The sequence below is a fragment of the Scardinius erythrophthalmus genome (genome assembly GCF_964197995.2).
Source record: "Scardinius erythrophthalmus genome assembly, chromosome: 4".
Taxonomy (NCBI): Eukaryota; Metazoa; Chordata; class Actinopteri; order Cypriniformes; family Leuciscidae; genus Scardinius; species Scardinius erythrophthalmus.
In genome coordinates, this window is record NC_138224.1 from 6,088,586 (window position 1) to 6,104,589 (window position 16,004).

The 16,004-nt window shown below is 36.9% G+C and overlaps 2 protein-coding genes across 2 annotated transcripts in view; both read right to left on the bottom strand.

Annotated features, from left to right (window-relative positions):
- The window catches only part of ttll12 (tubulin tyrosine ligase-like family, member 12), a 37,670-nt gene extending 32,608 nt beyond the window's left edge, over positions 1 to 5,062 (bottom strand). The window contains exons 1-3 of the mRNA XM_081363120.1: positions 4,846 to 5,062; positions 4,496 to 4,629; positions 24 to 222 (exon numbers count right to left, since the gene is read on the bottom strand). Of these exons, the coding sequence (XP_081219246.1) occupies positions 24 to 222; positions 4,496 to 4,629; positions 4,846 to 4,980 (468 nt within the window). The 5' untranslated portion in view covers positions 4,981 to 5,062. The remainder of the gene's footprint in view (positions 1 to 23; positions 223 to 4,495; positions 4,630 to 4,845) is intronic.
- Positions 5,063 to 5,881: 819 nt separating this feature from the next.
- Positions 5,882 to 15,661, bottom strand: pnpla3 (patatin-like phospholipase domain containing 3). Its single transcript, XM_081363345.1, has 9 exons — positions 15,301 to 15,661; positions 14,457 to 14,689; positions 12,711 to 12,776; positions 10,068 to 10,277; positions 9,192 to 9,252; positions 8,880 to 9,080; positions 7,065 to 7,197; positions 6,833 to 6,940; positions 5,882 to 6,571 (listed from the first exon to the last, which is right to left on the bottom strand). Exons 1-9 carry the CDS (start codon positions 15,485 to 15,487, stop codon positions 6,298 to 6,300), a joined length of 1,473 nt encoding a protein of 490 aa, XP_081219471.1. The 5' UTR covers positions 15,488 to 15,661; the 3' UTR covers positions 5,882 to 6,297.
- Positions 15,662 to 16,004: the final 343 nt, after the last annotated feature.

Here is a 16,004-nt window from a genome sequence, read left to right on the forward strand (position 1 = left end):
TTTAATATTTCTCCTTTGCTTACCCCTTGGGCAAGCTGATAGGTTTGGTTGTATTTCCACATGTTGTCCAGGACCAGATCCACGATGTCCGGATCAGGAGCCTCTCCGTGGAAAGGCAGACCCATCAGACTGGCCATACGGATCAGCAGTCCGGGAATCTCCAGCAGCTGCTGCCGGGCGCTTTCCACCCTGTACGTCCAGGCGTGATCTACAAGAAACACACTACAAAACAAAAGAGAGAAAACATTTTCAAAATCAACCATAAAATTGTCCATAGAGTAGAGCATAGCGCTAGCAATGGCAAGGTTATGGGTTTGATTGCAAGGGAGAGCTTGATCAGAAAAAAGTGAATAAATGAAATAAATAATAATAATAATAAATATAGCTTTAATACATGCAAGTGGCGTTGCTTAATTCATAACTGTAAACGCATATAAACGGAAATGTAACAACAATCAACAATAAAAAAAAAAACCTTCACCATTGTAATACAATGTTTTCATGGATATGTACCATGGTATTGATTTTTTTGGACAAATTACCATGATGACATGATCTTGTACACATGTGTCAGAAAGTTGTTAATCTTAATACAATACACAATAAAAAACTAGGCTACTGCACAACATGTCTGTTCTGCAAGATGTTTAGCCAAGATAACATTCGTTTACCACTTTATTCTGAGACATTCGAGCATTTGTGGTCTGTCTGTTGGAAACTTATAGACTTTTGACCTCATTTAAACATCAAGTACAAAAGTTCACCCTAAGTCAATCAGCTACATTTGAGGCATAAAGATTAATAAAAGAAAAGCATTCAACATGCATTTCAAATGATAATAATGGTTTCTTAAAATATGATTGATTACATTTGGTTATATGATATTTAAATGATAAAACAAGCAATAAATATTTATTTTTATTTTTTATTAATCATTCAGCATCATGGCATATATCAACATTCCATCTGGTATCATTTTTGTGTAAAGGCAGAGAACATGGTGATTAAAAGCGTGCTTATTACTGTCATTTGTGAATTTGTTTGTACCATTTTGGCTCCATCTATTGCACATTTAGTTAAAGTAATCATTCACCTCAAAATGAAATCGTGGTAAAAGTTTCCTCAAAAAACTCTACTTCTGACATTAGACACCTGCTACTAACCCAAATAAATCTTCTATTTTTTTGTGTGTGCATATTGTAATAAATGTTGGAAATGGAGAACAAATGATTATGAATTCTTATGACTTCTTATGATAAATCCCCAGAAATGATATATTGCATGCTTTGACTATCTGCATGCTTTGAGTTTGCAAGACGGAGAAGAAGGAGAGAAAGGCGCAGGAGAAGATCTTCCGCTAAGAATGGACGGATTCATCGTGCACAGCAGTTAATACAAATTATCAGACGAGTCGAACGATAAAATAAGAAAATAATACACATTGTGAACAGTTTTATGGTTGAAAATGAAATAGATGGCTCAAATGAGGATGTGTTGAATTTGCAGGACAAGCTCGAATTACTCAAAGCATAATTTGAGCTTGACCTGCGAATTTAAGGGTCATTGTTGGAAGTGTTATGTGTGGGTGTGTATGTCGCAACATGTTTAAGGTTGTTAGGGCCACATGTATTTTTAAAAGGGGAACTGTGAACATCACTTGCCACAGACATAGAAAATGTGTGAAACTAGAGAAAGGTCAAAAGGGCAGCGATAGAAAAACGTACCAAATAAAGCTTTTGTGTATGTGCTGCATACAATGGGTGCGAAAAGGAAATAGATATTTTTGAATATGTGCTTCTGCAAGCATATGTTAAAGGGATACTTCACCTCTGGAAAGATGAATGTGTATTTAAAATGGGTCATTTATGTAGAAGAAATGTGAATTTGGAGCTTTCTAGACTGAGAAAAGCCAGAAAATGTATTTTTGGCTTATGTGGATTAAAGACAACAACTCCCAGAATGCACTTGCTTCGCTGCTCTACGAGGCCACTCCCAAGCCACGCCTACCGGTAAGAGCGCGCAGTTAAACAACAAGGCTAAGCTACTAGTGAGTCTCTGTGACGAGTTTGCCCGGGATTTCGAGATCGCCCAAAATGTCCGGGATTCGGCTTTTGCGTTCTACAGTCGCCATTCATCATGTTTACTGTGGCGAGCAGGACGAGGCTGAGGGCCGCAGGAGAATGATGAGAGGCCGGTGGCGTGATTACTGAGACGCACCGGTCTCGCATCTCTCACGGAGGAGCGGGAATTTTCTTAGCAATGCTAAAACGCACATCAACCGATCACTTGTTTAGCGTTCATGTAAACACTACATTCAGTTTCACCAATCGGAATGAATTCAGCTAGATTGAAACAAAAGGTGTGCATGTAAACAATGAATGGCGACCGCAGAAAGCAAAAGCCGAATCCCGGACATTTTGGACGATCTCGACGGCCGGACATGTCCGGGAAAAAGAGGATGGTAACTACTCAGCTTTCTCCACAGAACAAGAGCCTGCTAGCTTAGCTTCCAAAAAAAGATGGCTGACACTACGTGTACATTCTGTGAGTGAGATCCCACCCTCTATGGGCGGGTTGAAAACATGCGGGACAGCCCCTACTACTGGCTGTAGTCTCTAGCCTCTGGCCAAAAAAATTCTCAGATGACGCAAAAATCGTCATTTTCCAGACAAAAAATACATAAATCTCTCGTCTCAGGTGGATATGAGGGTGGAAAGCACAGTGACTCGAAAATACTACAGGTTTTCTACTAATACAAAGCTTAATGCTAAATCCTGAAGTATCCCTTTAATAAAGGACTAAGATAAGTCCAAAGTTTTACCTTATAAGGGAATTGGCTGTACTATAATGACGGCCTGTACTATAATAGTTAAAAGGCGGCCTATAGCAGGGTTAGTATAAAAAGCCTTGAGGCGGGACCGCAATTCAGGTGAACTTATACATATTTATGTTATTTTTGACTTTGGATTTTTTTTGTCTTTGTATTATTCTGAATCTTTTTCAAATGAAACGAAATCATGTTGTGGTGATTCGTAAAACTTTTTAATTTTTACATGATTTTTGTAATGAAGTATTAATATTGGCAAACGCCCAGTGCATTAGAATCCAAGATTGAACTGGTTAGAGGCACCGCCGAGGACCCCGAATCGACATCTTACATCTTTAATCTAAAGGTAAGGGCAATATTTGATTGCAGCAGATTATGGGAATGTTTTAGAAAGAATCTAGAGGTTACAGCCGGATAGAAATACAACAATATTTGTCAACTCTAGACCAAAACCAAACAGCCTCCAGCATATTTGTGTCCTCTCCATATGCACTCCCCAGAAAGAAAAAAAATGCTACTCGCCTTTGTGACAAGAAACTGTTCTAGATTAGATAAAGACAATGTTTCCATCTCTGTGACACCTTCTGGTGAACTTTCACTTTCCTGTGTGGGTTTTGACACCTGTCACGTTCTGTTGGGTATTTTATATATATAGAGAGTAATGATAGTGTGATAGGGGAGGGCTGGTTACATAACAGAACTGAGAGCCCAATACATACAGTACAGGTCAAAAGTTTGGAAACATTATGTTTTGAAAGAAGTCTCTAATGCTTATCAAGGCTGTGTTTATTTGATCAAAAGTACAGAAAAAAAACAGTAATATCGTGAAATATTATTACAACTTAAAATAATAGTTTTCTATTTGAATATACTTTAAAAAATAATTTATTCCTGTGATGCAAAGCTGAATTTTCAGCATCATTACTCCGTCTTCAGTGTCACATGTGACATCCAGTCTATCACATGATCCTTTAGAAATCATTCTAATATTCTGATTTATTATGAGTGTTGGAAACAGTTCTGCTGCCTGATATATTTGATGAATAAAAGGTTAAAAAGAGCTGCATTTATTCAAAATAAAAAAATATTTTCTAATAATATAAATCTTCTTTACTATCACTTTTTATCAATTTAACACATCCTTGCTGAATAAAAGTATTGATTTATTTCAAAAAAAGAAAGAAAAAAATTACTGACCCCAAATTACTGACCAGTAGTTTATATTGTTGTTACAAAAGATTTCTATTTTTAAAACATTTGCTTCTTTTTTTTTTTTTTTACTTTTTATTCATCAAAGTATCCTAAAAAAGGTTATGAAAAAATATTAAGCAGCAGAACTGTGATAATGAATCCTCATATTAGAATGATTTCTAAAGGATCGTGTGATAGACTGGAGTAATTATCCTGAAAATTCAGCTTTGCATCACAGAAATAAATTATAATTTTAAGAATAATAAATTGAAAACCAATTATTTTAAATTGTAATAATATATCACAATATTAATTTTTTTTCTGTATTTTTGATCAAATAAATGCAGGCTTGATGAGCAGAAGAAACTTATTTCAAAAACATTAAAAATAGTAATGTTTCCAAACTTTTGGCCTGTACTGTATTTACAATCTTCAAACCCCGACCCTTCCCTGACAATGACTCCCTGCCGCCCTCACCTGGTGGGATCAGTAGCCTGCAGGCCACTCTCGCTGGTCACAATCACTTTATAACCCATCTCAGCTTGAGGATCGTCCTCATCTTCCTCTTCTTCCACATGCATAATCCCAAATACTTCACCAGCATCAAATACCTAAACGAGAAAGAAAATCTATTCATTTGCCTCTCCATACAAGTTCAAACAACATTGGAGTCTTGGTACTTGCTTTTAATCGTGGGACAGTAAGACTATTGTTTAAATACAAATATTTATGAATATTTTCAGTTTCATAAAAATAAAACTACTTGCAGACGCTGTCAAACTGGCACACATACATTCATATCAGTGATGGTTGTGTACGTAATTTACCTCATTGGCTAGTTTTAAATGCAGACTCTTCCAGTAAAGCGGAGGGATTCTTGCCGCCTTTAAAGCGGGAGTGTGCAGAGAGAGGAAGACCTGATACTCTTCATCCTCCTCTCCGTTCACTTTACCGTTTTGCATCTTTGCTAGTTTTCTTTCTGACAACTTACATGTGTGCACTGTGCAGGCAGCGGTGCATTATGGGTAACGCGTTTAAAGGGCCAGCGCGTCTGATTTAGTTTGTTGTATTATACTCAAGAGAGTCCGATCATTTCATGCCAAGCGGTCAATAAATGAGGGACACACACAGTATAAAATGAATTTATTATCCTTCCAATTTTACTTTGAATTAACTGTAAGAATACGGCTACTTAGTAGATAAATCAATTAATGAATGGAGTTAAAATTATTATTCTTGTTTAAATCGTATTTGTAGATTAGTATCCGCTAAGAAAAATGACAATGTATAAAACAATCTGCCCAGCAACAAGACTAATACCGCACTATGTATTATCATTCATATAAAATCCAAGTTACTTTTAGTTACAAATTAACATTTATTTCAATTTGTCTCGTCTTCGTGGACTTTTTGCCGGTTCGTTGTTCTTCACAACTTCTGTCTATCTATAAAACGTTTTATGCTCAAAATATGTATTAATGTTTCGATTGACCAATAAGAATATAGCATTCAAGAAATCCGCAAGCAACGCTTTTGGAAGGTTACATTTTCCAAGTTATTTCACATATAACCTTTGATTGTGAAAATTTTAGACACATATTAAAATTAAAATCACTTAAAAATTAAAACGTTGTACTTAATTAAATATAATACATTCTGAATTTTTGCACAATGACAGAAAGCTTTTCCATGCAAACATACAAATATTAAAAGTGTATTTCTTCTAAAACTTGTTTTTTTATACACACACGCATACACAAATTACATTATTTTATATATTGAACTTCCTTAATAACAACACATTCTGTCTTTTATCATGTTCAGTACCATTTGCCAAGAAATAGCTGTGAGGGGGAGAGAATGGAAGATGAACAGGCTCTTTAATGCATGATATCTGAAATCAAAAGATGAATGAGCTCAAATGGTTTATTTGATTGTACACATTTGTGGCATGGACTTGTGAGGCACATATCAAAGTATACTGAGGTCTTAGAGAAGTACTAGCACCAATTATAATGTAAACTCTGACATGCATACACTGTCCACATCAGCAAAACACAAGGTACAGGCTGATCCAACAGATCAAACTACAAAACACATCTTTGGTTCTGAATAGAGAAAGGCACATTTGGAGATTGTTCAAAATATCACGGGAGGAGTGCTTGACATTATATATTTACTGTCGACGCTGGATTCCAGAGCATTTACCTACCCAAGCTCATCTCTCCCATTGCCTAAATTTGATATGAATGACCAGGGTAGTCATGTACTGTAGGTTCCTAAGCTGAAAAGGTTCTGCATTGGTCCATTTGCTTCTCATGATTACTTTGTGAGCCAACAATAAAGCACATCTGCTTAGAGGAAGGGCTTGTGTTGTTAATAGGACTGTCCGGTGGGTTTAGAGAAGAAGCCGCATTAAAGTCTCCCGGAAAAGTCCAGTTGTAACTATCAAGGTTGCTGGCAGAATGAAGTATGTGTCCGTTGTAGTTTGAGACGGGCATCTGTAAATCTACCATTGGCGGTTCACTCACGCATCTTCTCAAGGGGGCGTCACTGCACAATAAAAAATATGACGACATTCAAGACATTTTGACTTTGGCTGTTTAGTGGAATAACACTGATCTCTCACTTCTCAATTAAGGTATAACTTATATTTCACACATTTATTCCAAACACCAAATTAATGAACTTGGATTTATTAAAATTTCAAATATTTAAGATTACAGATTTGAAATAAAAAATCAGACGTTCATCCAACGGTTTGTGACGTCTGAGGCTGAGAGTAACAATTGAACAATTCCTGAGGGATCTTACCTGCTCGTCTCTGACGCTGCACCTTTCCAAGCCAGTTTGTAAACACCGCCTGCTACCTCAGCAAGCCAGCGCACATCTGCAGGGACTTCTGGGATCCACTCCCAAAACCTTTCAAACATGAACAGCACACAGCCGAAGTTAAACAATCATCTGGACACAACACTCTGACATCCATACAGATATCAACAGAGCCTGAAATGGAGTTACTGAGAGTTCAAGTGACGTTCCTGACCTCTGAGCCGCAGAGTACGCTGATTCCACCGGCAGCGTGTACGGCATCAGCATGTAGGAGGCCACGCGCAGCGGCAGCAAACCAGTCACCTGTGCCAGTAGACCATGCTTTTCTCTGCAGGCGTCGCAAAACACTGTTAACACATGCACATAGCATAGATTGAAGTTCTGCAGTCACAGTCATTTAAATTGCCCAAATTGTGCTTTTTAAAGGTTCCTAATTTTGTTTTGGAGGTCTCCTACAATATTTTTATATGCATCCAATATATTTCATATATAATATACATTGCAGCATCACCTCAATTCGCTTTCCGAGAGCCTCCTCTGCTCTGATTGGTCAGACGGCCCAGTCTGGGCTGCGTTCAACCCCAACAAAAAGTTGCAAAAAGTTTTTCAAACGGAAAACGGTGGCCGTTATATAAACGGTATAAGGGTCTTTCCTTGCCAGTAATGCTTGGATAACATGCCTATGTCTCCTCGATTAAAAATAATGGCTAGTGCGGTGGCTTTGATATATGTAAACCTACCAACATCCATTGCCATGATTTTTGGAATGACTTATCGCGAGAGGAAAAAGTTACATTTTATTTTGCATAACATCAGTTAATGGAAACGTTGTCATTTCACAATATTTTTTTATCGACATTTAGAAAATATCGCAATTACAAAAACGGTGGCGTGTTGGACACCCTGTTCTAGTGACGCAAGAGTTGCAACTAAGGCAGCTGAGAAGGCCCTTCTTTGTGTTCTTTTTGAAGAATTTTCAGAGCCTGATGAAATTGGGATAAATACGTGTTTAATATTGCAAAACACGCTCGATGTTACAGTCACTGCCCTTGCCGTCCAGAATAAAAGAGAACATCCCAATCAAGTGAATCTGTGGTTCCTTATTATTGTGATCCAACATTTGCCTCGCATTTCAAGATAAAAAGACAAACATTTCAGGTGAAGGATAATCCGCTTACCTCCGAGACTGTGTTATGATCTATATGACTTTATTATTTTTATTGTGAGAATTAGGCTTGTCATTATTGCTGACCACTGTTGATATGCTATATTTTTACTATAAAACTCTTACGACAAACATGTCTTCTAATATCTTCAATTGTTGCGTATGCAACCGAGCTGCAGCGGACACATTTGTAAATGACTTTACTTGGACCCATTGAGCGAGTTGTCTTTTTAATACCGCGTGGTTTATATACATGTTGCTGCTGATTGGGCTGACATGTTTGACACACCCACCAAACAGGAGAAAACGTATCTCAAACCCCGTTGCACACCGTTTCCAGGAACCATGTCGTTCATCCCAGAAAACGTAGCAAAATGTTGTGCACTGGTTTGAGCTTGAACGTGCCCCTGTTGTGATTGGTCTACTCTGCTCTGATTGGTCAGATGGCCCAGTCTGTTGTGATTGGTCTACCGCTTACAGCTAGTGTCAGAAACGAAACGCACATTACCACATCTGAATTTCATGATACACAGTGATACGAACAATAATGATGGCATCGGTTTTACCATATAAATTTGAGTCCTCATCCTTTGAAAGCGCATGCAACAGCGTCATCTCGGACTTTGTTTGCGGGCAGCAATTATGCAAATTTGTCACAAATGTAGGTTTATAAGACTGGAATTACTGATGACTCTTTTCAGCAGTTCAGAATCGGTTCTTTCTTTTGGGAGACAAGAACTCTATTTATCGTGCACTTTGATTTTTGAAACGTTGCAGAGCTTTTACATTCACAAACGGCTATTTTACACACTACATGAAAGGTAATATCTGTTATATCTGACATTAAGTATAATTCAGTGCTACCTTTCTTAATGGGCGTTGGCAGGTTATCGACAAGCTGTTCATCCAACCACCAGTGGTGTTTTCTCAAAAGGCGGAGTCTCCGCAGAACCCACTCTTTTGTGGTTTCTACCACGACAGGATTCTGATTGCCTGGGCAGCAGCAGGTGGGAGACGCCTGAATCAGAGCCATGTCTGCTCTAGGACACGCCGCTCGGAGCAAATCTATAAAGAGACATCACCGGTTATCTTCTAAACCGCAGCACATATCATATTTGGCATAACGTCTGAATGAACATTTGAGATAAAGAGATACTAAAGATAAAAAGCACTCACTGTTTTCCTGGAGAAATCGGAAGGCGTCTTTATACCCACTCTGACACATCTCTGCCAGCACCTGCCAAACACATGCAGAGACCATGATTTAATTCATTATTAAAACTGAATTAAATGATGCTTAGATAAATATGAACATGAATGACTCCAATGAAATAGAAAATAGGGATTTTCTAACTACACTTAACTCTGGGTTCCTGTTTCTTAACCATTTAAAACCGGATAGAAATGACAGAGATTATCATTGCAAATTAAATGGGTGAAAACTAAGATGTTGTTATAAAATAAATAAAATGATCCAAAATATCCATCAAAGTGAGACTGCTAATCTGACAGTAAATACGTTTTAGGGTCACCATAAAATCTAAATTTGATAATTCTTGTTTTTTATGGAATATTGTAGTATTTTATAAATGATTTATTTGTGTACATCAATACTTATTTTTTTTTTATTCACGTGCCCTCGTAATCTTTAATTAAAACAACTTCCCTCCCCACTGGCAGCAACATCTAATCTCTTCTCTGATGACGTGTTCACTCACATGAGATCGACCAATAGCAAGCCACAATCATCCAATCAATTCCCCATGGACAAAACCAAGTCATCTCCTACATTTTTTCTTGTTCGAGAAGCTGTTTCACTCAGATATACACAACTTCTGTTTCATGCCGACTTTAAGTTTTATGCTTATGTTGAAATGTGAAATTTGGAAATTTACTGTGCATGTTCTAGGAAGAACAAATGTGCATCTAACAGCCACTGAGCAATAAATATGAGGCATTTAACAGCACGTTTCTCAAAGGCATATGTAAGACGGTGATTGTGTAATTGCATTGTAGCTCAGGCATGTGAATGTGTGTGCTTGGTGTTCTTACTTTGGGCTCTGGGGGGAACAAGGCTTTGCTCAGTCTGTACATGTTGTCACGATTGACTTGTATGCTAGTGTTTGTGAAACGCAGTTCATGGAAGCTGGGGGAATTGTCTTTTGGACAGATATCACTCTCTCCTGAGAATGGAGAAACAGTGATGGTGTTCTTCAGCTCCGACTGGGGCAGATTATCACTGATTCCACCATCCACATAACGCTGACGAGAAAGAAAAAGAGAGAGATGTGCTATTTTAGGTCTCATTGACCATTCTTTGATGAGAATGAAAAAAAAGAAGAATAAATAAATATATATATAGACACACACACACACTTTCTTGTACATCTATCTTTATGAGGACATTTATTGACACAATGCAATCTCTAGCCGCTTACCCTAACCTTACCCATCACAACTAAGTGCCTAACCCGAACCCTGACCCTAAACCTACCCTTAACCTAAGTATAACCTTATCCCTAAAACCAAGTCTTGACCCTCAAACAGGCCTTTAAAGGGGTCTCAGAAAGTGAGGACCGGCCAAAATGTCCTCGCTTTACTCTCTTTGTCCTCACTCCAATGGTCTAAAACTCAAACTGGTCCTCACAAAGATAGTTGTACACACACACACACACACACACACACACACACACACACACACACACACACACACACACACACACACACACACACACATACACACACACACACACACACTATGGTTTTATATATCAGGAAACCACCTGGTTCTTGGCAGGTCTGAAAATCAGGTAAATACAACCTCAAATGAACAACAACATGACATGACATATTACACTGTGTCATTATTTATTTAACAAAAATATAGTGGTGAAGGGGTGATGATCTGGGCTTGTTTTGCAGCCACAGGACCTGGGCACCTTGCAGTCATTGAGTCGACCATGGACTCCTCTCTATACCAAAGTATTCTAGAATCAAATGTGAGCCAAAATTGGGTTATGCAACAAGACAATGATCACAAGCACACCAGCAACTCTACACTAGAATGGCTGAAAAAGAAAAGAATCAATGCGTTGTACTGGCCCAGTCAAAGTCCAGACCTCAACCCGATTGAAATGCTGTGGCGGGACCTTAAGAGAGCAGTGCATAAACAGATGCCCACAAACCTCAAAGAAACGAAGCAACGTTTTAAAGAAGAGTGGGCAAAAATTCCTTCACAACGATGTGAGAGACTTATAAGTCCCATAAGAAAATTATCACTTTAAGTTATTGCTGCAAAAAGTGTTTCTACGAGCAATTAAATCATAGAGCGTACTTAGTTTGTCACACGTCTTCTCCATTCTGGCTTTATTTTTGTTAAATAAATAACGACACAGTGTAATATGTCATGTGTTGTTGACCTGCTAAAGACCAGATGATGTTTTATTATGTCCTGATACTTAAAACCATAGATTTCAAAACGGTGTCCTTTCTTTTTCACATGACAGTATATGTATGTCTACATAATATGCATTTGTTTTATACATTTATAATCGAACATGTTATGTATAAAATACATATTCTTTTAAATACAGATTTTTTTTAAAAGAAATTTAGTAATTTTTTCAAAATTTAAAGTACAAATATTACATGCAGCCTCTCAATTAATGTCAACAAGCTGAATATATAATAATTAAATATTTTGTACAGATTATACAATTATACTTTTTTTTTTCAATATAGAATGTCAAAACTACCCACAATCGTTTACTTCGCCTCTCTTCCACTGTTCTTTTTAAGTTTTACATTTAGAGTTTGACTAACAGAACAATAAAATAATATATATACATTTTAGAACCACTACTTTGATAAAAGCTTATAATATAAAAAAATATATAAAGGAAGCCACCCCACATTCACCAGATCCTAATGACTAAATGATAGCTAGCCAGAGAGCAGCACTTTATTGATCCCTGATGGGACATGTGTTGTTTGTAATGAGGCATTTGCAGGCTGTGCGAGTTCAGGGTGGGCTGATTCAGGACTGGTGGTGTGATCAGACTACAAGACTTATATAACAACCTTTATAGGTCAACTTCACATCTTAAATTTACTCAATGAACCACTTTAGCCACAGCTTAATCTACTTAAAGTTTTGATAGATTTTCATTAATCTGGCTTTATTATTTTTTTTAATGCAAGTCATGATTAGTAAGTAGTAAGTATCATATGTATTGCCTGAATAAAGTCCAGGAACATTGTTCCATACAGTAACTAAATAATGAACAGCACTGGGCTGAAACTGTCAAGGTAAACAGAGACGAAGCTTTGCAGGAACTGTTTGACCTCTCAGCTATTTCTATACATTGAAGTCTCCTCCCCTTCCTAAAGAACAAGTACACAATGTACAGACTATAGAGAGGAGGGTGGTTTATTTGCAGACACACTAGGTCACAGTTCTACCAGAAGATCTTGATCAAAACAATAAGCACGTTTAATACTCTTATTCAGGCCAATGTTAGGTCAGTGTGCCCCAGTGACTGAATTCTTTGAAGTGCAATGAACTCCAGTTGCAATGTCCCAATTCTTCCATATGAAATAAAATCCAGCTCTCTAGCCATGTCACCTCATACATTGCCTCATGGATTGGCTGAAGTTAAAAATGATATCATTTCTGTTATGAACTTTAATACTTACCACACCACGGAAGGCAGGAGGGATTAAACCACAATATACGGGAATGAAGGAGCTACAAACAAGAGCCTGGGAATGGAGAGAAAACAGAAAGTGAAAATAGAGTTAAAGCAGTGTTATTTATTAGGGCCAGGTTAAAAATATCAATATCTCTATTTTAATCGATTCTCATTTTGAAGAACCGATATCAATTCTTAAATCCCAAGAATCGATCTTTTAGTCTATGCTGTTTTCAGTTGATGAATAAATAAAGCTTTGTAGCGCCTCCCATCCAATAAATCGCAATAAACTTTGTGCTTTGTAACTTCTGATATGATCTAAAGTCTGATTGTTCAAATTTGTCACTTTTATTACGAAAATTAAACAATAAACATCATTTTGGCGCTCTTTAATGTGGCGTGACAGATCGCTGTAACGCCTCAGATCAAGCTATTAGTTACAGCATGAAATAAAAATGAATGAACATCAGAAGGTATGTTGAAAGATACAGTACAACTAACTGAATTCTTAATCATGTCTCATGTAATCGCTCAATCAGTGTTTCAACCGTTGGAAAGACGTCAATGAAGCAGCTTGTAAATGTAACGTAATATTACATTTACCTCAGAAAAGCCATTCACCGAATATAAACTTGTTAGTCAGCTAGATAAATGAACTCTCTTTTTGCTAAATATATTACATATTCATTAATCTGTTCTTTAATAATATTTTTATGACAGCCATCATTTAAATGTTTATATTAAAAAAATAGTAGAAAAATATATGTTATGTTATAAATTAAAAATGTATTATAACATTATTATAAAAAGTTCCTTATGTGTAATTTTAATGCAAGTATCCTACTAATCAGTTAATTCTAACCTTTAATAGTGATGTACCAACGGGTTCTCTGTAGTTGAGAAGTATTTTTTTCTTTGAGGAAATTTGTCATGTACTGTACCTGACAGGCCCCAATTAATCGATATTGAATCAAATCATGACATTTGTGTCAATCCCCAGCATTTATATACTAGTATTATACTATATAAGTTATACTATTACTATAATAGTATGTATTATGATTTTGAATAAGCTTTTAATTTTATATTTTAAATGTTTTGTTATTTTGTGCTTTTTAAAAATATTTCCATTTTGCTTTAATTAATTTTTTATTTCAGTTCTAGTTTTAGCCATGTTAGTACTTCAACTATGAATTATTTAATTTCAGTTAGTTTCCAAAGCAGCATTTGTAATTTTCATTTTTTTAAAGTCTTTTAAGTTTTTAATCTCGTGTTTTTACTTTATTTTATTTCTGCTTTATTTCAACTAACAAGAAAAAAAAAGAGAAAAAAAAACACTCTTAGCTTTAGCTTAGCTAAAGTAATAAATTTGAAGCTAATTTAAATTGCATTTTTGCCATACCATGATATTGTTATGACCCAGACAGAATCTGCAGCTTTTTTGTACTTTATTTTGCACTACTTTTGAGGGAATTCTGATTCTTAAATGTGTTCAACTGAGCTCTTTTGACAGCTGAAATGAGCTTAACCGCAATATTCAATAATGAAAAAACACTGGGATTTGCCTAATGATTCTTGGGAACTCCTCCAATGAAATTTAATGACATTATCATCATGAGAATTAGTGTGATGTCATGTTATGGCCCCATGAAATCATTTTCATATAGATAACGGTATATAAACGTGGGTTATTAAAGTAATAAATGTGTTGACAGAAAATCATGTTTCTATGTTAAAGTGATGCCCTCACCTGGATGAGTTCATCTTTGGAGCTGAAGTCCGACACCAGAACATTTTGCCCGTCCATGACCCGTGTAAGTGACACACACAGTCGCCCAGAGGCCAGCGTGTGCGCATTGGACGGCAGGTCGCGATACAGGCCTTCACGTAGCACCTTTACTATGTTGAATGTTGGGTGCAAAGGGCCCAGATTACGCTTCCGTGCCTCCTTGGCAACGTTGATGACATCTTCACAACACTTCTCTACAGCAGTGAAAAGAAACGGACACAAACAGCGAATTTAAGAAATATGAAAAGGAAGTCAAGAACATAAAATGAACAAAAATGAACTGTAATACAGATATTGCACATTATTAGCAGACATTATTAATAATACACACAATCTCTGATCCTGTAATAAACCAAAGGTTGATTAGCTCCTGAATCAGCTTTCTAGTTCAGATATAACACGAAAGTGAAAGAATACAGTCATGCAGATGATATCACACAGACTTCCACCTTTGAGATTTACCAAACATGATATAATGGTTTCAGAATGAACTGTATTTGATTATGCATGGCTTGCATGCTTAAAAAAAATGAAATAAGCTGCCTTCTAAATTCATGCATAAATCAAGTCTAGTAGGAATTGTGTGACTTGGTGACTATACCCGAAAAAGATGAGTTGAGTAAAAAAATTTTTTTTTTTAAATTCAGTCTGTTTATCATAAGCAATCCTGTCTCTTCTATCCATTTAAGGCAGGAAAATACATAAATCCCCTAGAAAACTAAAATCAGCAAAATGACTCAAAAGTCTAGTTAAGCTGCCTACAAAGACAGCACTTTTGAAAGGGACAAGCTGATGATCTGCATACCTAAGCTCGCCTCAGTAGCGAGCACGGATGCAGTGAGAGCCCCTGCCGAGGCTCCGTAGATCTTAGTGGCCCCGCGGATCAGATGCGGCGCTTGCTCCAGAAGACAGCTCGAAACACCGATGTGATAGATCCCTAAAAACCCGCACCCAGCGAACGACAGATTCCACCCTCCCTTTAAATCAAACATGACTGCGGCAATATCTCAGGCTGTTCTTGCTCGCGTTGTAAGCATGCCTTCTGTGCAGAAGGAGTTGGTTGCTGTAACGTTTAGGAGTTTTGCTCGTCCTTCTGTCAACATTGGAGCCAATAGGAAACTTGCTGCATAATAAAGGTAGAAAAGGGGAGTAAGCAAGTTCCTGAATAGGCGGGGCTTGTTTCTTCAGTCCACACTGCGCCTTCTCTCCACAATGTTGTCACGTGATTTGCGTTACATTCACCCTATTGTTTTTTTTTTTTTTTTTTTTTTAGTCTATGCATTCGCCGAGCCAGACCAATCATCTTGAGACAATGGCATTGGCATAGATTTTAGTGCAAGTTGCTTTCAGAAAAAAAACAGCTCATTAATGCATTTTAGTCTCGGACTGGACGTAAACCCCTGTGAAACCAGGGGTTTAAGCAATTTAATCGAGACTTCTTTCAGTCTATAAATTATATAGGCCTATATCATATACCAATACTTAATGATGGAATTTAAACAATTATAA

What these genes read in the sequence shown, in the direction of transcription:
- pnpla3 (XM_081363345.1), bottom strand. Translation starts at nt 15,487, where the DNA reads ATGTTTGATTTAAAGGGAGGGTGGAATCTGTCGTTCGCTGGGTGCGGG. An exon ending in CCAAAGATGAACTCATCCAG is followed by an intron (nt 12,777 to 14,456) that starts GTGAGGGCATCA and finishes CTCCATTCCCAG; the next exon opens with GCTCTTGTTTGTAGCTCCTT. An exon ending in GCAGCGTCAGAGACGAGCAG is followed by an intron (nt 6,572 to 6,832) that starts GTAAGATCCCTC and finishes TTTATTGTGCAG; the next exon opens with TGACGCCCCCTTGAGAAGAT.